At 41.6% G+C, this 23,094-nt stretch overlaps 1 protein-coding gene across 3 annotated transcripts; it reads right to left on the reverse strand.

Annotated features, from left to right (window-relative positions):
• Positions 1-4,672: 4,672 nt before the first annotated feature.
• LOC114798306 (interleukin-17 receptor E) lies at positions 4,673-21,134 on the reverse strand. Of its 3 annotated transcripts, none has more exons than XM_028993884.1 (17): positions 21,015-21,134; positions 18,117-18,132; positions 17,863-17,967; positions 17,691-17,785; positions 16,605-16,679; positions 16,389-16,494; positions 16,176-16,315; positions 11,676-11,744; positions 11,495-11,561; positions 11,221-11,399; positions 11,011-11,058; positions 10,884-10,929; positions 10,646-10,803; positions 9,708-9,773; positions 7,343-7,394; positions 7,160-7,267; positions 4,673-5,707 (listed from the first exon to the last, which is right to left on the reverse strand). In XM_028993884.1, the coding sequence occupies exons 1-17, from the start codon at positions 21,093-21,095 to the stop codon at positions 4,899-4,901; spliced, it is 2,220 nt and encodes a 739-aa protein (XP_028849717.1). In that variant the 5' UTR covers positions 21,096-21,134; the 3' UTR covers positions 4,673-4,898. The 3 variants fall into 3 exon arrangements, with proteins under 3 accessions (XP_028849717.1, XP_028849716.1, XP_028849718.1); XM_028993883.1 differs by having other exon boundaries at positions 16,389-16,500; XM_028993885.1 differs by lacking the exon at positions 21,015-21,134 and adding an exon at positions 18,306-18,389 and having other exon boundaries at positions 16,389-16,500.
• Positions 21,135-23,094: the final 1,960 nt, after the last annotated feature.

A 23,094-nucleotide genomic window follows, 5' to 3' on the forward strand; every position in this document is an offset into this window, starting at 1 on the left:
CCCGGTTTGCTCCAGCCGGATCCGCAGTATCCATATGACCCGCAGTATCCTTGTAAAATAGGCCCGCTGAGAAAAGCGTTTCTAACGCATGACGGTCATAATTTATCAAACATTCAACAATACTTCTGTACGGGTAAGTATTTGAACTCTGTGAGATCAGCCGATCCCCCAGGGATACGTCGACCTGTGAAAATATTGTAGCTCCGGGGTAATTAACCAAGCCGACTGGTGCCCCCTCATCTACATCGGTGCCGTCCGGTTTAGTGATCTTGAGTCTTGTGTATAAAAGTGTATTGTTTAAATCAATATAGTCTTCACCGTTTCCAGCTATGAAAAACTCCAGGGGTGCCGAGTCAGTCAGTGCCGAGATAGGCGGCACTTCGATGTATGTACTTTTTTCTATAGACAACTGCGTCATGGGGACTGTAAACAAATCCAACTCTGACTTTACGCATTCATCGGACATCCCGTGTATTAACGCCATGACTAAAAGATGTTTTTTAAATTTCTTTTAGTCCGATACTCATGCATGCGTTGTTTACCCCTCGAGTTTCTTTTAGACACTGAGTTTTGTTTCTTCTTTACATTGCTTTTCTTGCCATGTGTGATTCGTTTTACACCCGGTGGTTTGTGTTCATATCGCCTGTTCATTACCATCATACCTGAACCATCTTGTCCAACATCATTTTGTCTAGGTCTCATGACATTCGTTACTACATCGGTAACAATGTTCTTTGCCGCCGATTTTAGATGGGGTTTTGCTATAGCGAAACCTTTTTTCAATAGCGGTAGTGCCATTCGGAAAAGACCTCGGAAAATACCGCCAAGCCCTGCGCCGTACATGGAAGGGGCGCCATAAAAACCTGGAATCCCACCCCCAGCTTGGTTTTGATAATACGTCACATAACGATGAGGGTCTATCGTGTACGGATTAAAAGCCTTCATAGTTTCTCAAATTCTTTGAGATTGCTTCGTGGGTCTGAAGTGTAGTTTTGTAACCACCTTGCCGTACTTAAATGGTATGACACAATTCTGATCTGATTTCACTTCTACAGCTATATCGCTGATGTGTGATTTCGAAACACGTACGTAGTGCGCTCTGTCATACTTGACTGTGACAAACTCTTTGTTTTTCCCGGTTATATGTACACATCGTAGAAGGGGTACAAAATAGTCACCCACCGCCTGATATTCTATAAAGTCTGTATAGACAAAAAGGCTATATTCGCCACCATACAGGTCGGCCGGATATGATGCATATGCTCGACTCAACGGATCCACAGTAATGCTTGCGTCAAAAAATTCGTTATTCTTAAATCCTAAAATAATCCTAAGCTTGCCTGATATCGCTATGGTGACAGGTTTGTTCGAATAGACATAAACCTTATTAATAAGGTCATCATAACCAAATGTAACGCCGTGTACCCTGGTATAGCCGCTTATCTCTTTGACTATGTCTGTAATGCTTGTGTAATAACCTACGCGTATTGTAACATCCAATCTCTCCCCTGTTATATTATTAGTCAAAAAGATGATTTTGTCATCCTCTCCAAAAGTCGGCCATGATCGCGGGTACTGGAATTCAATCAGCGCTACTTCCCAATCGCCCTTTAAAATAATAGGTTTCGCGAGTTTGGTCCTATACTTTGATATGGTATTATCAGGATATACGCTCTGTGAGGCATTACACGGCAGGGTTACATAAAAGCCTTCGTCCCCCATGGCGTTGTTTTATCGTGAATGAAAGACTGATTCTGGAACAAACTATTTAAACATCTACTACGTCTTTTTCATCAACCCAAGAGTTAAATTTTTCAGGCCACCCCAACCACTTCACAAAGACCATGCGTCTTTTCCCCATGTTCTTCCTTTCCAAAATTTTCTCAACTTTAAACGGTTTATTACTGATTAGTTTGATCTTTTGCAATTCTTCTTCATAAAAGGTACCGTCTATTATATCGCCGTCATAATCTACCAATTTGTAGACCGGTGGATTACGCGGGATACATGCTGATATAGTAAAGAATTCATCTGTGAAGTTTTGTTCATATCCTTTTGTGAATGCACCTCTTGCTTTAGAAATTCTTACAACGTCGCCTGTTTTGTAATTGAGCGTAACATTTTTCTGCTTCGCATCGTTCACACCGTACAATGACTGAAACACTCGTGCTTCATTTGTAGAGCAGACCTGTGCAGGTTTCATTTTAATGCTACGATGGTAGCTTGCATTGTATGATTTTATTAAATCAGGAAGTACGTCTATATACCTTTTAGAATTGACCGATGTCAGATATCGCCACATTCTACCCTTAATAGTCCTGTTAAAACGTTCGATAACGCTTGCCTTTAATTCGCTACCTGTGGCAAAATGGGTGATGCTGTGTTTTCTCATTAGATTTTGAAATCCTTTGTTGAAAAACTCCTTTCCTCGATCGGTCTGTAATTTTTGAGGTACTCGTCCTTCCTTTAGAATAGTTTCAAATGCTCTAGTCACCTCAGCTCCGGTCTTGTTTTTTAAAATACGACCCCACGCATGTTTACTAAAAACATCTATACACGTTAACATGAATTTATAACCATCGTTTTCCTTTGAATACATAGACATGTCAACAAGATCTGCTTGGAATTGTTTGTCTATACCATACACCACGACTCTATTCCGCTTGTATTTTAAACGCGCTGGTTTGTGTAACGTGTATGCATCCTCCCCTGATAACCAGTCAGAAACCGTCTTATTAGACAACCTGACCCCTGTATTTTTAAACACGGCATCTTTTAACCTTGTTTTACCACCGAAGGAGCCCTCGCTGTCTGGCGTATAGTAGTATTTTTTTAAAAGGTCAGTCATGATGGGTTGCTTCGTGAAATAATGACACATTCTATTTTGGTCACACATTATTTATTTTCAAATTATGCGTTGTCGAGGTATTGTAAAAATTTCACACATACGTCTAAATCTCTCTCAATAAGGTATAAACATTCATCATGACATTTTCAGATTTAACAAATCTTTTGACAGACTGAAACCCATGTTTACAGAACAGTCTTCTCACCCCAGCTCTTTAGCGCTTCATAAATTACATCAGCACTTTGTGAGTCAGCAAGTCTCTCAGTCATCTGATCCAGCCTCTGGAAAAAGAAAGGTTCATCTTCTAATTCGTAGGCCAACGCCCCCACAGCACCGTTGATTTTCTGAGGATGTACATAGAGGCCGCACGCTGTTAGAACGTTTGTGATGAGGTGGTGCGTCTCAGGCTGGAAAAGTCTCTGCTTTATCTTGTCCATGTTGGTAATGTAGAAATATCCCTCCGGCTCATAGAGACACGGGTGTTGGGTCTGACTCGGATGGTCCACCATGCATCCATAACAGGTTTCCCGCAGCAGTCGTACGATAATGTTTTGAAGGATTCTGCACACGCAAAACTTTATGGTTTTAAAAGCTTTTAGTGTGGAACTAGTCAATTCGTCGCCATCCCATGGGTTTGAGACATCGCCCACATGTGTCGCAGCCGGTGGTGGCTTCTCATCAGAGGTTTGCAACGACGGGTTGTCTACCAATGGTCCAGGCATGTATGTCAAATTCTGCAACCCCAGACTGTCACCCAGTTTGTCGATCCAACAACAGTCTTCAACAGCATCAGATGCACCATTCAGTCTAACAGCCATGACTTGACAGAACCTGTGATCACCCAGATTGTGTTAGGGGTCTGAGGTCCTGTTCTGCTTTTTAATGGTTAGCCGGTGTGGGGGGTGGTTCAGGGTGTGACGTGGCATTGTCACACTCCGCCTCCCCATGAAAAAGACACACCCTGATTTCGTTGTATCCGGCCAAAATCTCGCTCCATTTAAACAATCTGTCAATCTTCTTGAAGACGTTGTGGAGTATGGCCGCATCACACCACGGGTACATCACTTTCACATCCTTTGGCGATCCATACACACGGCGTTCACAGTCAGGCACCACACGACTGACATTCTTACCACTACACACGTAAATGTAAGACTCTGATTTCTGCTCTTGACATCCACCACACATGTAGTAGTGGTTTTGATCCGTAGCACCGGTCCACGATATGTAGAAAGGCCCCGTATTTACATCTTCAATCTTTTTCCACCCGTTATTCTTGAACAAACACCAGTCTTCAGCATAAAACGACACACACAATTGGTCGTCCGGTGTATACTCCTGGTCCGTGTCCACCGAGTACAGTCTCACATGACGCTCCTTCTTGTCAAAAATATAACCGCCGACACGTCCATCGGATAACATCCATTCGTATTCTTCACAGCCACCAGGGTTCTGAAGAAAACTCACCAAGGATCGTGGCCTTCTCCTTTTTGGCGCAAATGGTGTATCACAAACTATCCTGTTTGTAACAGGCGTAGGCGTAATACGTCTCTTCATAGCTGCACCAAGTGGGCTCCCCATTGTAACAGAATCTGTTGTACTCTGTTCAGAGACATCCTACGCCTCTTTTATTACCCTATGCAACCATGGTAAACACACACACACACACAACACATTAACCATATGTATGGGTTGGGTTAGAGAAGGGTCAGGGAGAAGGGAATGAGGTCATAAATTACGCGCAGGGTCCGATGGAGAAGGCAGAAAAGGGAGAAGGCCATAAATTACGCGCACTGTGTCCAGTGTCCAGTGGAGAAGGGGAGAATGTAGAAGGGTAGATGGTCATAAATCACGCGCTTTTTCCTCATACAGAAATGCCATCAATCATTTTTGACATAAAGTATATAATTATTACTACTTACATATATACATATTTCTAAAACAAATGTACTCCACCCAAGAAGTTCCCACCCCACCATCAGGTCCGCTCACACTGGGAATGTCATGATGGGAGCCTTTTTTCCCCACCACCAGAGTTGAGCTCTTTCTCTTACTTTGGTAAGAATAGAGAATTTTCTTTTTCTTTGTTCATTTTCTGTGACCGCGTCCACATCAACCAGGGCAGACCTGCACTTAGCCAGTGAGGGTCTCTGTTTGGCACACAAGCCCTGAGCCTCCGTGCCACTCTCCATATCATCCAGCATTCCACAAGAGTAAAGAGCATAGAAGAGCAGTTTCCTCTTTTTACCCCATGGCTTATTCTCCACAGCAGTTGGGATAAGTCCTGTGGTAGACAATATCTGGGGACATGCTGGAGATCTGTGGGTATCTCAGCACAGGAGCTCAGGCCCTGAAAGCAGAGGATGCTGAAACAGTGGTCCTGGGAGTCTCCCTGCTGCAGCGCTGCCTGGAGGCAGGAAAGTGTAGCTGTGAACACTGAAGAAGTAACAGAGTTCATCTCCTCCATGTGCCCATCTGCCTGTCCACTCGTTCCGTAGGTTTTATTTGCCTCTTTTTGTTCATCTGTTTTTGTACAGTTTTCTCTAGCCTTCAATTTCCTCCTCAGTTTCTTCTCTCTCTCCCCTCTCCATTGGACGAAAGCTTCAGAAGCAACTGAACTCCATGTGATGAGCACCACGCCTTGCTCTTGCTGCACAGCCCGGCACTGAGCATGGAGCCATGGGATGGGTCCAAGGCAGGCCAGTGAATCCTGGCTGGAAGAGTGGTCCCACAATGCCAGACGTACACTAGCCCTGAGCTCCCTCTGCAGGCCGGAGGCCAGACTGCACACCGCAGCCAAATGTGCTGCTTCGTCTGAGGAATTCACCAGGAGGACTGGCGGAGTTGCACATTCCCATGCTGAGGGGGCAGGGAGAAAGAATATGGGTTCATTTAATTGACACAAGTCAGACAGTTTATCATGTTTACTTCATTTGTGCAATATCATGCATAAACACACATTAAATAAAACATTACAAATTACAAATACGTATGTTTAATGCATTTTGCCATACAGTAGATCCGTTGTAAATGCCCAATCATATCTCTGCATTTTTTTTTTTGGTATTTATGATCTGTATTAACTACGACTTGTGAGACTTTGGAATAGTCAGTTTGAGAATTTGTGTTTGCTGAGGCGATTACACGCATATTGATAGCTGCAAACTGCATAAAACATTCCCAAAAGCAGAGCAAGCATCGTGCCCTTGAGAGAGAGAGAGACTGGTTTACTTAGCAAAGTGTCTCCAGGGGGGGACTGTCCCTGTAACTACTGATTGTAAGTCGCTCTGGATAAGAGCGTCTGATAAATGCTGTAAATCTAATAACATTAGAGCGGGCTAGGGGAGGCATGGGGTGTTTTCACACCCTCAGTCTCTGTTCGCTGCCTGGGGCTGAGAGGACATTCTGACTGCCTGCTCCGGGTCTGGGCTGGTGGGCTAAAGGTGGACCGTCTCCTGGGTCTGGGGTACACTGCCCCACTCAGGGTGGTTGTCCCTGAATCTGGGGAGTCTGGGCTTTTGGGGGCTCTTGTATTATTAGTAAAGTGTGCTGTTATTAGTACAGTGTGCTGTTATTAGTACAGTGTGCTGTTAAATAACATTTAAATGTTCGTTAATTACTGTGAATTATACAAATGTTGGTTTCTTTTTTTTTGTTTTGTTTCTTTAAGCAGGCGCCGAAGCAGATGGTTTGCGTTTGTTCTCTAACCTCCTCTTTCTCCAAATTCCACACCAGTCCCCCATTTTTCTGTCCCTCTTGTATGTCATGATTGTTGTAAGTTATATAAGAAAGGAGAAAAAACTCCCAGATACACACACCACTTTCATGTGTCAACTGTTCCTAACAGGCAATCATGCTGTATGGTATGATAGACTGAAATAAATGGGAATGAATGGTAGGATGGAAGGATGACCATGGGTCTGTTATTTTAACCTTTACTAATCTTTGTGAAATATTGAAGATGTAAGAAGTATGTGTATGTATGTCTAGTGATTAGCTGTAATATAAATTTTCTCTCAAAAGAGAAAATCTGTGGAACAAGTTAAATGAAGGTCAAATATAATTATATAAGTTGAGACTGTTCAATTACTCTGATTTGTGGTCAAAACCAGAATTTAATAACAGCCCCATTTATTGTCTATGAGATAAGATGGATTTTATTATAGGAAGAACATCATTTTTATGCAATTCTAATGCAACTGCAAAGTGAAAGTGAAAACATTTTTTTGCTCATTTATTTTAAATTCTCAAAAAGGAACATGCACATGTGATACAAATGAACTTAAAACAACTAATTCTAGAAACATTTACCTGAGACTTTCTGTCTGATGGAGCAAAATGTTAGATACCCTAGCACGGCCAGGGTAACCAGAAAAGCCAGAGAAATCCCTAGGATCAGACCACATCTTCTGTGTGTATCTGACAAAAGAAAAAAATAGTAGATTACTGTATTATATAACACTGTATTTATAACAGAGAAACAACTGCACTCACAACTAGGACAGATGAATCTTCTTCCATGGAGAAAAGGTTCAGATCTCCAGACCTGTGAATAAGTATATTAAATGATCACACATCATTTAAAAGTAGTTCTACTACTGTTTTCAGTTGTCATCAGTAACTACAGTTCAGACATAGTTAACCAATCATTCACAGTTCATTTAGAGCTGCTGATTTGTCCATAGCTATGACTTCTGCATACATACAGGTTTCATTCAGTTGGTTTAAAGAAAGAGCCCATGTGGTAAAATCCTTTACAGATTGATGTCAGTTTTTAATACAGTACTGCCTGGGGGATCAAAGGTCACCAGCATCCTAGGTTGGTGTTTGGAACATTTACAGCATTTACGCCATTTATCAGATGTCCTCATCCAGACCGACTTACAGTAGTTACAGGGACAGTCCCCTCCTGGAGCAACTCAGGGTTAAGTGTCTTGCTCAGGGACACAATGGTAGTAAGTGGGATTTGAACCTGGTTCTTCTGATTCATAGGCGAGTGTTTTACCCACTTGGCTACTACCACCCTTTCTGATTACGTACAGAGATTTCTCCAGATTCCAAAAAAGTTGGGACACTGTACAAATTGTGAATAAAAATGCAATAATTTTCAAATGAACTTATTCTTCATTCACAATAGAATATAGATAACATAACAAATGTTGAAAGTGGGACATTTTGAAATACCATGCCAAATATTGGCTCATCTTGGATTTAATGAGAGCTCCCAAAAAAGTTGGGACGGGTAGCAATAAGAAGCCGGAAAGGTTAAATGCACATTACATGAACATCTTGAGGACCAATTTGCAACTTATTAGGTCAATTGGCAACAGTTTCGTAGTAAGAAATTGTAAAGAGTTTGAATTTATCATCATAATTGGCAGTGGCGGCTGATTATGGGTCTGCTTCCTTACCCGCTAGCCACTGCCCCACAATTTATACCAAACTAAGACAAACACCTGTTAAAACTTAACCTGTCCACCTGTTCTGGAATGTTCAGAACAGGTGTTTTTGAGCATTTCTTGACTTTACTGTCTCTTGCTGCCCTTTTCCAAGCTTTTTTGGAATGTGTTGCAGGCATCAAATTCAAAATGAGTGCCCAACTAAGTAAAGGGTACACAGTAGGGCTGTAACTAATGATTATTTTAATAATTGATTAATCTGTCAATTGTTTTTTTTTATTAATCATAGAATCGGATAAAAAAAAAAAAAAAAAAAAAGGATAATTCATTTCCAACCCTTTATTCAAAAAACAGAACTAAAATATTTAGAAAGGGCATAAACATGTTGCTCCTTGAGCTTTTATAATAATAAAATTAAATAAAAATGTACAAGCAAAAAACCCTTCATAATTTTGCTTTACATCTGCTTTTTTTTTAAATAAAGTGCCACCTGAGCTGCCAGAACAATAAATAATTTATTAAAAAAATAAAGAACAATGGCAATTTTACAGGATTTGTTTGAGTGTCAGAACTTGTTCTCTACACTACACTGCAAGCACACACACACACACACACACACACACTTACTCTCTCTCACGCCCCTTTGTTCAGATACTTTTCATTGCAATGCAAAGATGTGAGCATGTCTACATGCTCCTGGCTCAGGCTCGCTCTTTCCTTTGAGGCAATGTTGCCTGCTGCAGAAAACAGCTCTTCAGATGGTGTTGATGTGGCAGGGAGGTACAGGTAGGAAGTGAAGTGATTGTCATTGTGAAACACTGCAGCACACGGCACACACACAACAAAATGGGTCCTCTGCTTTTAACCAATCAGCACGTGGATTTGTCATGGGAGGAGAAATGGGTGGGACAGACCACACTGTGGGCCAGGCATCAAGTGTTGTCTGTTTTAGCGCGTACAAGAAAAGCCAATGTAACGTGTGGTTGTGTTGAGCACGTGCACAGACCAGGCGTTTAACTATCGCCTGGCAGAGTCAGACAACAGACACGTTTATTCAATGCAGGTCAAGTGTGGCCCATATGGCCTTGTATCTTTCCTCTACCTCCGCTCGTTTTTTTCTGCTCCGCCCTGTCTATGAGGCGCTGAGCTCTGCTACCATCAGTGCGCGAGAGAGACTCATTATGTTCTCTGCGCTACGTGTTAAAATAAAATTGTTGGGGTTTTTTTAAGAATCAAATGTCTCCACGTCGTGGGACACAATGAATTGATTCTGAAATTTGTTGCTGACTCTTTTAGTAATCTATTGATTTAATCGATTTCGATTTAATCAAGCACCCACCTTCATTTTAAGCCAAGAAGGTCAGGCTGGTGTTGAAACCTTCTGGCAGGACCGAGCAACACTGTTTAAAAGACTTGAAGGGATTCTCTGATACTCCTCACACAAAATAAGGACTCCTCACCTGTACACATAGGTGATTGAGCAATGGTGGGAGGGGCAAGCGTAGCTCCGTCTGTCTGTTTGCTGTCTACAGTAAATCAGAAAATAAGAATCAAGAACAATTCAACCATATAGCATCACAATCAACAGTGACAGTCACATTCCTCAAGTTGTAAGTTGCAGCAAGTTAACTCCACAAACTCCTTATATGAACATTAAATTACAACGAAGGGGAGGCAAAAGTCAGTTGTTTTTGGTTTTTTCTCTTGAATACCTGGATCATGGCACCTTTCCTCAAGGTCCAATAATCAGCCCAGTTTAATTTAATTAGGTTGATATCTCTGTAGCACCTCTGGTTCCACAGCCTATGGGTTTACAACCTACAGAATGAAGGATCGGGGACAGGTTCTATACGTGACCGGCTACTGCAGGATAGACCATATGGACTGGAATACAGGAACGAAAACTGGCTTTGGGAATGTCAGAACATCGCCTTGCTGGCAAGGAAGCAATTGGAGCTGGTCCATGAGGTAGACAGGTGTCAGATCAACAAGTCAACCTCACAGTAACACACAGCAGAGGTTCTGGAACCAAACTTTTCAATGGGGGTGGTCTCTCCCCAACTCTGGAGTCATGGTCATGGTCCTGGGGGTGAAGCGCAATCACTCGACCCAATTTGGCCCTTAAGTACAATATTAATCAAATGACTATGACTGATCGGTCTTGCAAACTCAGTTTTAGGGGCCCTCTTACACAGGAACCGTCAGCAAATTCAGTTTGCTCCATATGTCAGTGTCAATATCACTGTAGTAAATTAAAATAAATAAGGATTTACACTGGTGTACTGGTTATGGCTGACGGATGTATACAGTCTTGGTTTTCAGTGTCTACTTGAGTACCAAAACGCATAGTTATGGTCTGTTAAGGTCAGTTCCGAGTGAATCATTCCTGTTAAGTTACCATGACAACTGTATGGACATCTCCGCTGGGAGCACATTCATCTTCCACCCGGAAACAGAGCTGACCAGTAAAGGCTGCTGGCATACTTGAGGTGATATAGACATAAAAGTGCAGAGAGGATGGCACTACATCAATGACGTCCCACTGATGTATGGACACTGGATGAGAGATGACAGACAAGATGCTCAGATCTTTATGGTTATTCAGTTTGACATGAAGAGCTTCCTCTTGCACTCACGTGACTGGAAAGGACAATGAATGGAATGACTGTTGTTCAAAGACATCTGCAGAGAGAACAGGACACACAGTAAATAGGCTGAACACACCACTGTTGTGTATTCAAAAGTGTGTTGTTCAAGGCTCACCTTCACACACATCTGTTGGTGCTGGTCTACAGCTGACAGGTTGTATTCCTGTATACAGGGACATGTTTCATCAAAATCTTTAGCGGCCTGGCACCATTCTAATGTTGCACAAGTAACTTCTTAATAACATTCCAACATAAGTAATGTTCAGCAATGATTGTGAGGTATCAACAATCTCTCCGCATCATCATGGTCATCAAAGTGACTCACCAACTTCTTTCCCTGTAATGTGGAGTTGGGCACATCCATGCAGTGTGCCAGGTTTCCATAAATGTGCCAGCAAAGTGTAGCAGACGGCTTCAGCGGTGGATAAGAACAAACAGGCATCCACTTCAGTGTAGAAGTTCCCAATAGTTTCAACTGGCTGGTGGACCAAATCTCAGGGAATTCTGGAAATAATACAATTCACAGAACAGTGAAGCACACCTATCTATTTCACGCAGAAATGCCAAAAAATTCACTTATAAGGCCATTAAAATCTCACCATCCAATCTCCTGTCCTTAAAAGGACAAAACATCTCTCTGGGTGCGTCATCATATGAGTAATAGACCTGAGAAAAATATGAAAAATTGACAAAAACCATAAATGGATGTTCAGTGAGTATTTTGGGAAACAATATAGTGAGTACCAAAATAAAGGGACAGGGTGATCTAAAATTTTTTACCTGAAGACAAAGGCAGGGTAGGATGATCGGAACACTGACATTTACAGAGTTGCTTTCTGATGTATTTATCTAATAAAAAAAAATATATCAATTTATATAATTACACACACATTAATTAATTGATTCATTGGCACACTGGTATAATTTCCTACAAAAAAAAACAACAAACAATTACACTAATGTATCATTATAATGTTGGACACATTTCTGGAAAACTAACTGGAATCATTATTTGGTGTTACTACCCTTTACCTATAAAGCAGCATCATTTCTTGTAGAAACAGGTGCTGATCATCAATTACGTTGAATTACAGTCATTTACTAAAACAGACACCTCTGTGTAGGAGTCTTATAACTTGGATATCAGCTAAACTCTGTTACGAACCCTTTCCAATTGTTTGGGGCATGGGGGAAAAATGATTATATGGAAAAGAAAAGGTACCATCAGTCCTGCCTCATGCCAACTGTAAAGCATCCTCAGACCACTCATGTGTGGGGCTGCTTCTCATGCAAGGGAGTAGGCCCACTCACAATTACCAGCAGGGATCTCAGGATCAGTGCCAGATTACCTATTCTTCTCAAATTTGTCAATTTGTCAGTGGACATTTTGTGCGGTTTCTCCAAACTGGAAAAATCACATCAAGGAAACCATGACTGGATCTTATTAATTAATAATTTATTTGTCTTGGCCACTTCCAGATAGGTAAGAAACCTTTACACAGAATAAAAAACAAATAGTAAATAAAACCTACATATACAGGTGGGTACAAATCTCTGCCTTTAATTCAGCCTGTACATTTAATTTACAGTGCATCCGGAAAGTATTCACAGCCAATCACTTTTTCCATATTTTGTTATGTTACAGCCTTATTCCAAAATGAATCACAGACATTTTTTTCTTTAGAATTCTACACGCACACCACCCCATAATGACAATGTGAAAAACATTTACTTGAGGTTTTGGCCAATTTTTAAAAAATAAAACGGAGGAAACTGAGAAAGCACATGTACATAAGTATTCACAGCTTAAAATTGAGCTCAGGTGCCTCCTGTTTCCACTCATCATGTTTCTGCAGCTTAATTCGAGTCCACCTGTGGAAACAGAGTTGACTGGTCCACAGCTGTCTATACAAGGTCCCACAGTTCATGTTTGAGCACAAACCAAGCATGAAGTCAAGGCCTGTATGGTGGAGTGGTCAGACGGTAGCCACTACTTAGTGGGACATGGCAGCCCACCTGGAGTTTGCCAAAAGGCTCCTGAAGGACTCTCAGAACATGAGAAACTAAATTCTCTGGTCTGGTGAGACAAAGATTGACCTCTTTGGTGTGAATGCCAGGAGTCACGTTAGGAGGAAACCAGGCACCTTTCATCACCCTATAGTGAAGCATGGTGAAAAGAGAAATGATTGTCATTGTGAACATGGCTTCACCCTTAGTGAGCAATGTGTGGAGAAGATACTTTGCTCAGTTGCACCTTGGCAGTTCGGGATTCAAACCCACAACCTTCTGATTATGAGTCCGCTTCCTTACCTGCTAGGCCACCACGGTGGTGGCAGCATCATGCTGTGGAGATGGTTTTTATAGAAGAAATGTACAGAGACATCCTGGATGAAAACCTCCTCCAGAGCACTCTTATGCTCAGACTGGGGTCAGGACAACAACCCTAAACACAGAGCAAAGATTGAACATCTATGGAGCGATTTTAAAATGGTTGTGCACTGACGCATCCCATCCAACCTGACGGAGCTTGAGCAGCGCTACAAAGAAGACTGGGTGAAACTGTGCCAAGCACGTTCATGCTGTGCTGACTTGATGCTGTGATTACTGCTAAAGGTGCATCGATAAAGTATTGAGCAAAGGCTGTGAATTTATGTACACATGCTTTCTCTTTTTTCTTTTTCTTTTTTATTTTTTTTAAATCATTTTACCGAAGTAAAGGAAACTTTTTTCACATTGTCATAGGTTGTTGTTTGTAGAATTAGGTCGTTGTAGTTAATTTAATTTATTTCAGAATAAGGCTGTAACATAAAATGTGGAAAAAATGCGCTGTGAATACTTTCCGCACCACGCTGTGGTGGCCTAGTGGTTTTCTGAGCCACAACTGACACCAGAGTAGTTCTTCACAGGTCTGCTGAGGAATTTTTGCCCTTTCTACCATTGTAAATTGTTCTAGCTGTTCCAAATTGCATGCTTTCCAATCATGGACATTCACTTTGAACACCCGCAACAGATTCTCAATAGGATTGAGGTCTGGGCTCTGTGCGGGACACTCCAGGATCTTGGTTTGGGTGTCCTTGAGGAACTGTTGGAAAAATTCTGATAAATGCTTTGGGTCGTTGTCTTGTTGGAAAACTCAGCGACGACCTAAGCCTAGACAAGCAGATTTTTGCATATTCAGATTTTTGCATACACAAGAGGATGCTCCCACCACCATGTTTAACTGTGGGAACTGTGTTGGGGCTAATATGACCACCACATTTTTGACTATATTTGATATAAAGCAAGCCGAAAAATGTATTTCATATTAAAATAATTTACCAAAAGCTACTAAATAGCACTGGTTTGATGATATAACGTTTCATCAATGCTACAAACATTGTGAAGTTTAGAAAAATGTTCCATAATTCCCGTGGGGCTAATAATTTTGTCCTCAATGGTAATTACACATCAAGCAATAACATCAAGTAATCGTTTGATTGGCCCCAAACATACAGCCAATATCATTAAGAACTCTCTTCAGCATAAAATAGAACAAGGAGTAATGGGTGTGATGGATAGAAAATGAAAGTGAAGTGATTGAAATGTGTCCTCTGCTTTTAACCATCCCCCTTGGTGAGCAGTGGGCAGCCATGACAGGGACATGGGGAGCAGTGTGTGGGGACGGTACGGGATTCGAACCAGCAACCATCCTATTACGGGCCCGCTTCCTTACCCACTAGGCTACAGAAGGATTTGACTAAACATACAGGTACAGAAGACCTGGGGTTAGTTTCAAGTTCTTTAGAGCAACCTAACAGCAGAGTTCCTTGAAAAACTGTGCAGGCGAACAATTTGATGCTATTCTGAACGCAAAGGGTGGTCACACCAACTACTGATTCAAAATAATGAATTTTTGTAAGAGTTTTTTTTTTCTTCTAAAAGAAATTTAACATAATCACCTATTCTGGAGAATTAGGACAGACCAGGTCCCAACCTGACATTCCTTTTCAGTTGATTCACTCAGTACAACCCAAGCAGTATGGGACATTCACATGGAAGATGTGTGGGACTAAGAGTTTAGAACTGTAATGCTTGGGCTCAGTTTTTAACACTTTGATGGGGTTTGCACAATAAATAATCTGTCAGCAAACACAAACTTCCGGTCTATAGTACCTTTGCATATGATTCACTGCTTGTTATCTTGTTTTGGTGATTGGTAAAAGGGTTTTGCATCTTTTAGTAAATGTTAATAAAATGTTGATATAATGAATTTGATTTGCATATCTCGGCCACTGTCGTCAGGTGATTCATTTTAATTATTGTGAAAGAACTGTGAAATAGGATGCTGAGAAGGTGAAACAGAGGCTACGCATACACTGAGATTTTAGAGCCGATTTTGCACTCCTTGAATTCGGCCAAATCACCTTGGTCGTGCGCCATGAATCGTACAGTGTACAGATTCACCCCTCGTTACTAGGCGACAACCAACAATCGGATGGTTGAAAGACTATCAAACCTGTTTGAAATTTGTCAGCCACAGTGAGGTTTGCACTGCAGTAGCCACCGAAGAGGAAACCACATCCAGGCCATAAAAATCACACAAAAGTATGCAGCAACGCAGCCGTCCCCAAAAAAAGTACCCAGGAGGAGGACTCCACTGTAGTAGAGTGAGCACTAACCCCTCCAGCGGGACCAGTCCCCTGCTACTAGAACAACATGTATTAAAAAGTTTTGTCGCTTGTGTACAAATTGACCTCAAGTGCCGCTGAAATATATTTCTAATCAAATTTTTTTTTTTTTACAAGAAATGGCCCAACAGCTTTTCCAATAATGTGTTGTCGCCTTGTCATATGAGCTTCACCTGTCACTAATAATGGATCAATTAGGTCTCAGGTGTGTAGAAAGGCATGATTAATGGTGTCTTCAGCGGGGCACGGAGAGGCGTGGTTATCCCATACTACTTGTATTGTACCGAGGGAATCGACTGAAAGGGAGCATTAAGACTTGAGGAGGAGTTAATATGAATTTAGTGTGTGAGAGCAGCATTTCCTCTTTAAATTCAAAGACATGAGGCAGTGGTGCTCAGGATATAGCTATCTTTTAAAACAGTTTAAATTATTTTTTTTTGTACAAAAATCATCTTGATCTTGACTCAAGAAACTTTGACCACTTTATGGAAAAAGCATTATAATAGTATTGTTACACTTATCATTACAAAAAAAAAAATTTAAATTCATTTTAGATTTTAATACATTTCTTAAATGTCTGATATTGAAATCTGGGAAAGTTAAGTATAATTACCATCACTTCCACTGGTGGAGAGAGGATGGAACATACGTCTGACCTCCGGTAACACAGTCTAGCTTTCACAATGGGCCCTTTCTCCACACTCACTGAGAGTTTATGGGTTGTTGGATCCACCAGCACACTGAATTTTGGTACTAAATCACAACGGATTATAATCTGAAAATGCTGATAAGTGTGCATTTCTCTGTGTATGTATGTTATGATTACCTGTTCTGAGGTCCTTCACTATGACATTTGTTCGTATAAGCATGTTCCTGTCACATGAGACTTGAATTAAAATCTTGTTTCTTGATATGGCCATGAAACACTCATACTGTATCTCACAATAGAGAGAGAAATAAAATAAAAATTAAAATCAGAATAGCATTCAACAATGCAATTTCTCAGGCCGGTTTCTTCTCAGTGTGTGTGTGGTCAACTCACCACTATTTCATGGAACGATGTATTAAATAGCTCCTGGGTTTTAACTACTGTTGATTTTTTGGTCAATGCGCTCCACTAAGAGAAAACACAAACAGAAAATTCAATCCTGCACCTCTCTGCTCTGTGAAACATAGTACAGAATCACAAACCTGCCAATAAATATAAGCAAATGATAGGTACATTTCATAAAGTCCATAAGATGGTCAATTTTATAACGTAACAAATGGACACACTGCCCTGATTAATTCAAGCCAGTCTCCATGTGGATGTGGATGTAGGAGCCTAGTGAGAAAAACTCTCACCTCTGAACCTGAAGACCCCAAAGGCGCAGGTTCAAATTTATTGTATTTAATGTATTTAAATGAGCAATTTAGCAAGAGCCGTTAATTGGTCAAATATTGCATTGATCAGTATGTTTCAGCTAGTAATGTATTATGTATAAACCAAGGAGAGAGTAAAAAACTCTCTCTCTCTCTACACACAAAAGCACTGTATTCAAACCACTCCAACTTGATGTTACCTGGCAGAAAGAGGCATGGCACAATAGAGGTTAAAAGGAAGAGCAGTTTCTAATTTATTAACACCGGTAACATGTTACATCGCAGTTACATATGAATATTGTATGTAAAAAGTTACCAATGTTACAGAGAAAACCAAGATGAAAAGAAAGAGCAGAGGGAGAGAAAGAGAGAGAAGCCATGAAAAAAATAGGTAAAATAGGAAAGACTCAGTTACTGATGGGAAAATTTCCCTCAGCTTCCGATAGAAAAGAAGTGAACAATCCTTTATACATTTGGCCCACAGGAAGTTGTCACCGACCAATCAGAATGTGTTTCTGTCTTGTCCTGCCCCCGTGGTCTCCCGTCTGGGGCAGACAAAGGCAGGGTGGGGTATCACAAGAACCTGTGGCAGCCATTTCACAACACTTGCCATTTGACAAAGATACAGAAAACGGAGGTGTTGAATCTCCATGCACAACAAAAGCGCAGAAACGTCATGGTCCTGCGACGTCCCATCTTATAGTTACTTAATGCTATTTAATCTTAATGTAAGTGACTGGTGTGTAGCATTGTGGCCTCTTCATACCTTTACTGAGGTGTTGCTTTTTCTTTCAAAAATAAAAGTTTTTTGACGATTTGTTGCCAGCTCCCTGAATTTTATTTTCAGCTTTCCAGAGCAGTCTGAGAACATAAGAGATCTGATGAGATAATTATTGATTAATAAATTCTAAGTAATATTTTCAAGTTTTAGAATTTACGTATGGGCTCCATGTAAAGTTGTGCCTGTATGCAGGTTTCACAAGATACTCCAACGTTGCAGAATAACAAAAAGGAGACATTCAGGTGTGGAAGCAAACCAAAACCTGAAAAATATGCTTCTTCATTAAATTTATTCCATTATGTACATATATTGTAACATTTAAATATAAAATGCATTAAATATAAAACTGCCAAATAATTCATTTTAATTTATTTTACAAAGAGAAACAAAAAAAATGTTTTTAGCTCTTACCAGCTTCAGTAGAAATCTGCAGAAAAGAACAGACAGAAATGAACAAACATTTCGAATGACTCTTGGGAGTTACTTTACTATAGTAAAAAGAACCAATCTACAGTGGACTCTGGAATGTAACAGTTCTTGTTCCATGACAGAGACGATTTCACAAGTTCAGAACAAAGAACAGACAGTACTGAAATTTACCTTCTAACTTTCATATAATGTAGTCACCCAGAACCAAGTAAGATTTATGCAGTTGTCACTTTTGCTCTTGCTGCTGGCTTTGCAGTAAGTTTGCACCGACTGAAATTTAGGTTGTTGTTCTGACCCCAATCTTTTGAGTGTGTGGGGTTTCCGTCCCACTGAAAACATCAGACAGTGAGCATGACAGCCTAAACGCACATGCAAATGTCTTTGGAAACTTTTTTTGCTTTGTTGGTGCTCCAGCAATGTACAATACCTAATTAAACTATAATTAAGATGAATAGGGCACTGCGTGTGTCTGACCTATGACAGGGATGTGAAGTTCATCTTAGCCAGACACAATCCCTACATAAAGAATTTTATAGCTGATTAAGACAATACAACTTTTACATGTGTATTTACATTATTTTCAAATGGAAACACAGTAAAACATGCATTCAAATATGGGAGCAATGCACTTGTGGTCTTTTCCACACTCTCAAGACAAAAGATTAATCACAATTTACATTTAACCCTTACAGAACGACTTGTTGTCTGTTGTTGAAAATTTCTCATTTGGCTCACTGGGACCCGAGCTGTAAATACCTGTAGCTTAATAACTCTTAAACTTATATATTTCATGGCTGCCCACTGCTCGATAAGGATGATGGGTACAACGCAGTGTTTCACAATGATAATCAATTCAATGATTCACTTCACTTAAATATATATGTAATAGTCCTAAAAAGGAACATTTTTAAAGACTCAGCTGTTGGAACATCTATGGAAGTTCATTCCAAGACAGAGAAGTCTAGATGAATGCTTTCCTAGAACCATGAGAGATGGTGGTACCAGTGGAACAGTGCTGGAGGATCGGAGAGATTGAGGATGATTGATTTTAAATCTGATGTGGGCAGGAAGGAACCTTCCCCCAAAGCATGGATCATTTGGCTAGTGTGAGTGCTCCGAACCATGCTCGGGCGCGGTCCGTTTAGCCATCCCTGGCCCGCTTGGTCAGACGTGTTTAGCAACAGGCTGCGAGACCGAACAACTCTAAATTACTATCCACAAAGTAACCAGAGCCATGGACTCCATTACATTCAGCGAAGGCGCCGCTCTTCCTGTCTATCCTGAAACCGGCGCACCGTAACGACGTAAGCGTGCAGGATGCTGAAACCCTACCTGAGTGCAGGCCAGAGGGGGAGGGGCCAATACTCACAGCAACCATGCCGAGTGAAGTGAAAGTGAACACTGCAGCACAGCACACGGTGACACAACAAAATGTGTCCTCTGCTTTAAACCCTCACGCTTGGTGAGCAGTGGGAAGCTGTGACAGGCGCCCTTCTGATTACAGGGCCGCCACCACTGCCCCAGCACCTTATAACACAGATGTGTCCTCTTCGTGGTAAGCCGATTTCAGACCAAACGCATCACTGACAACCGCTCTTGCGCGCAAGCTACAGAAAAGAATGGGTTTCAGAGCAAAGCGCAGCACACGTCGCGTTCGGCGGTTGCCAATCATGTTGCGCTGATGTCCTTGTGTGATAGACAATCGTGCTCACCAATCAGATGTGTCCCATGTTAAAGCCACGTAAAGGTTCATTCATGTGAGGCTTTGTTTGAAGGACAGGAAACGGTTTGCTGTTGTAGGACAAACGCAGCGAACAATGGCCCTTATGAGCACAAACCTAAATATGTGTGACAAGTTAGTATAACCTAAACCACTCCATGCAATAGACACAATATAATTTGGTCAATCACAAAATGGAAATGATTTTGTCAGTTTGTGAATCCTTATTATTACTGGCCATCAAAATTTTATGTAAAAAAATCTCTATGATTAACTTGAAAATATTTCAAAAGTTTAGAAAATATCAAGTTTGTAAATGGGAAATAATCATTTGGTCCATAAAAATTTTATAAAATGGGTGAAATTGTAAATAGTAGTGAAAAAGACATGCATACATGTAGAGAGGAACTTTACTCTCGACTTCCAATGGAACACTGACACTTTAAAAGCTTCACTCATTATTGGAAATCCCTTTGCAATTATCTTAGTATAACAGTTGCATCGATTGCAATAAAACTATATATTCTTTTCATATCCAGGACCCGTCGAAGTCTCTGCATTTGAGTGTTTCCAGCATCAACATGGCTTATGTAAATTAGGAATAATAAATTTAAACCATCTCCATCTCTCCTTTTCCTTCTCCCTGATCCACGACTTCATCACATCCTTCAAAGTCCTCAATAAACTTCAACACATTCAGACTTGTTGTACCATGATCCATGATCTACCCCCAGAATCTTACAAGCAGCTGCGTGCACCCCGCTTTGTTCACATGGACTAGAGATAAATGAGATTAGTCAAAAAATTCTAATCAAAAATCCATTAATTACGGCCATTATTATTATATCCCAGCGATGCAGGGATTGACCTTTTACCATTTAAATTCATACAATATTCAGCAAAAAACGTGTGGAAAAAAACCCTCACATGTTGAACATTAAAAAAAGTCCACTTATAAAACACTGAGGGCAAAACGCAACATGTAAAACAGAGTTATAAACGGTACTTGAAATCTTTCCTTTCCATCCGCCTACACGCTTCAGCCCCCCAGACGTGTTAAAAGGGGGAATTCTGCGTCTTATTCACCTACTTTCTCTCAGTCTTACTCACAAACTCCATCTGCTGAAAAGAAAAGCAGAAACGCCGGTCCCGTTCCTCACCTCGGGGCCGTAAAGAGCGACTGTGGCGACTGTGGCGAGTGTGGCCAGGTGAAAGGTGAGCAGAGCCCGGGAGGGGTTCATGTTTCCAGCGCAGCGTCCAGCACGACTGGCAGCCTGGACGCGCGGTGCGCGGAAGTGAAGCCCGAGGCGGAGCTCCGCCCCCGGCTCCGCCCACCGCACCGCCCACCTGGGTGCAGGTAGGCTGCTGGCTGTCATGCGCGGTGGTAAAATATGTTTGCGCGTTTACTAGGCACGCCGTGGTAAAACAACAACGTTTATTTCGCATTTCACAAAAGCACATACAGTGTGACAGGCCTTACAGGCCCCACACTTGACCCTTTCTACACACAAGGAAGAACTCAATGACAAAATCTGAGAGAAAAAAAGGAAGAAGTGTTGGGAAGGAGTGAGACAGAACGGGACACCCTTCCAGGGTAGAGTGAGCTTGCAATTGAAAAGTGAAGTGAGTCATTTGTGATACAAAGCAGCAGAGCACACAATGAAATTTGTCCTCTGCATTTAACCATCGCCCTGAGTGAGCAGTGGGCAGCCATGACAGGCGCCCGGGGAGCAGTGTGTGGGGACGGTGCTTTGTTCAGTGGCACCTCAGTGGCACCTTGCCGTATCGGTATTCGAACCGGCAACCTTCTGATTACGGGGCCGCTTCCTTAACCGCTAGACCACCACTATCTGTGTCAGTTGCTGATGGTTTGTCCAAGAAAAGAAAAAAACTGGTGTAGCGGAGGAAACGTCCAAAGTGCAGTATAGAGCCTAGGGTGGTTGTAGCCTAGTGGGTAACACTCCCTCCTATGAACCAGAAGACCCAGGTTCAAATCCCACTTACTACCATCATGTCCCTGAGAAAGACACTTAACCGTAAGTGTCTCCAGGGGGACTGTCCCTATAACTACAGATTGTAAGTTGCCCTGGATAAGGGTGTCTGATAAATGGCGTAAAGCATCTGTCCGTGTTTGGGGGTACTGGTCAATGAAAAGTAGGTTTTAGTCCCTGAAGCTTCAGCCGTTATGATGTTGGTGGCTGTGGTGACCCTCTAGTACATTTCATGCTAGTACGTCTCGTCAGCAGCTTATTACCAGGAACCAGGATCTAGAGTAACTCAGACAAAGACAGATTAGACTCGGGTGGCTGGGACTGAGTGGTTATGGTACATGTCGAGTACAACAATGGCCCCAGTGGACTATCTTGGACAGCCTAGGTCAAATGAAAGTATATGTGAGTTTTAACTGTAATGGGATGCTTGGCTAAAAAGATGTGTCTGTAGCCTGGACTGTGTCTGCTTTCTGAACATTAGAAGGAAAGCTGTTCCAAAGCTGAGGAGCCCTGTACCAGAAGCTCATCCATTCTCTGTACCAGTAAGAGTCCACAGTCTTGTGAGTGTAATTCTCAGGTTTTCAGGGACCAGTCTATGTGGAGCTTTGTATGTTAATTAAAACATTTTTATAGCCAATGCAGTGAGGACAGAATCAGTGTGATGTGTTCCAATCTTCTTATTCCAGTTATAATTCTTGCCGCAGCATTTTGAACTGGTTTATATAGGGAGCCAGTGGTGTCTATCAGGAGAGGACAATTTATCACTTGCTCATCCCTATAAGTCCACTGGAGCCCACTGGAATGCCTGGACATCAAACTGCAATTCATGGGTGTAATCCAAAGCACCATAACCTGCAGCCACTAATTTATATGTGTTAGATGGTAAAGAACTGGCTCAGCAGATCACTGTGGCAGTGAGTGGATGAAAGTTCCACACGCATATGAACAGCATGGTTCATTAAGGACCATGCGTCTGAGGATATGCATCCCGCACGACGTGTTAGAGGTGTGAACCTCGCGATTTCATCGATTATCGATGCATTTCACATTACTTCACATGATGTTTGCTAAAACGTCAGTGAGATAAGAGTTAAGTCCTTATTCTCACAGACGTCTGAACCAGGCGTTTTTCCTGCGTTCGTGGTGTCAGGGTAGAGCCGCATCTGCATCCATATTTGGGGCTGAATGAGGCAGTGAAAATAGATCACGTCCTTTACATCACTAGATGTTACCAGCAGGTTCTTACAAA

Source organism: Denticeps clupeoides, chromosome 10 (assembly GCF_900700375.1).
Source record: "Denticeps clupeoides chromosome 10, fDenClu1.1, whole genome shotgun sequence".
Classification (NCBI taxonomy): Eukaryota; Metazoa; Chordata; class Actinopteri; order Clupeiformes; family Denticipitidae; genus Denticeps; species Denticeps clupeoides.

Bases quoted from the DNA above. Each gene is read 5' to 3' on its own strand.
- LOC114798306 (XM_028993883.1), bottom strand. From the start codon at position 21,095: ATGAACCCCTCCCGGGCTCTGCTCACCTTTCACCTGGCCACACTCGCC. The intron at 16,680-17,690 runs GTATGAAGAGGC...GTTTTCTCTTAG, and splicing joins AAAGCAACACCTCAGTAAAG to TGGAGCGCATTGACCAAAAA. The intron at 16,316-16,388 runs GTAATCATAACA...GTTGTGATTTAG, and splicing joins AGTGAAGGACCTCAGAACAG to TACCAAAATTCAGTGTGCTG.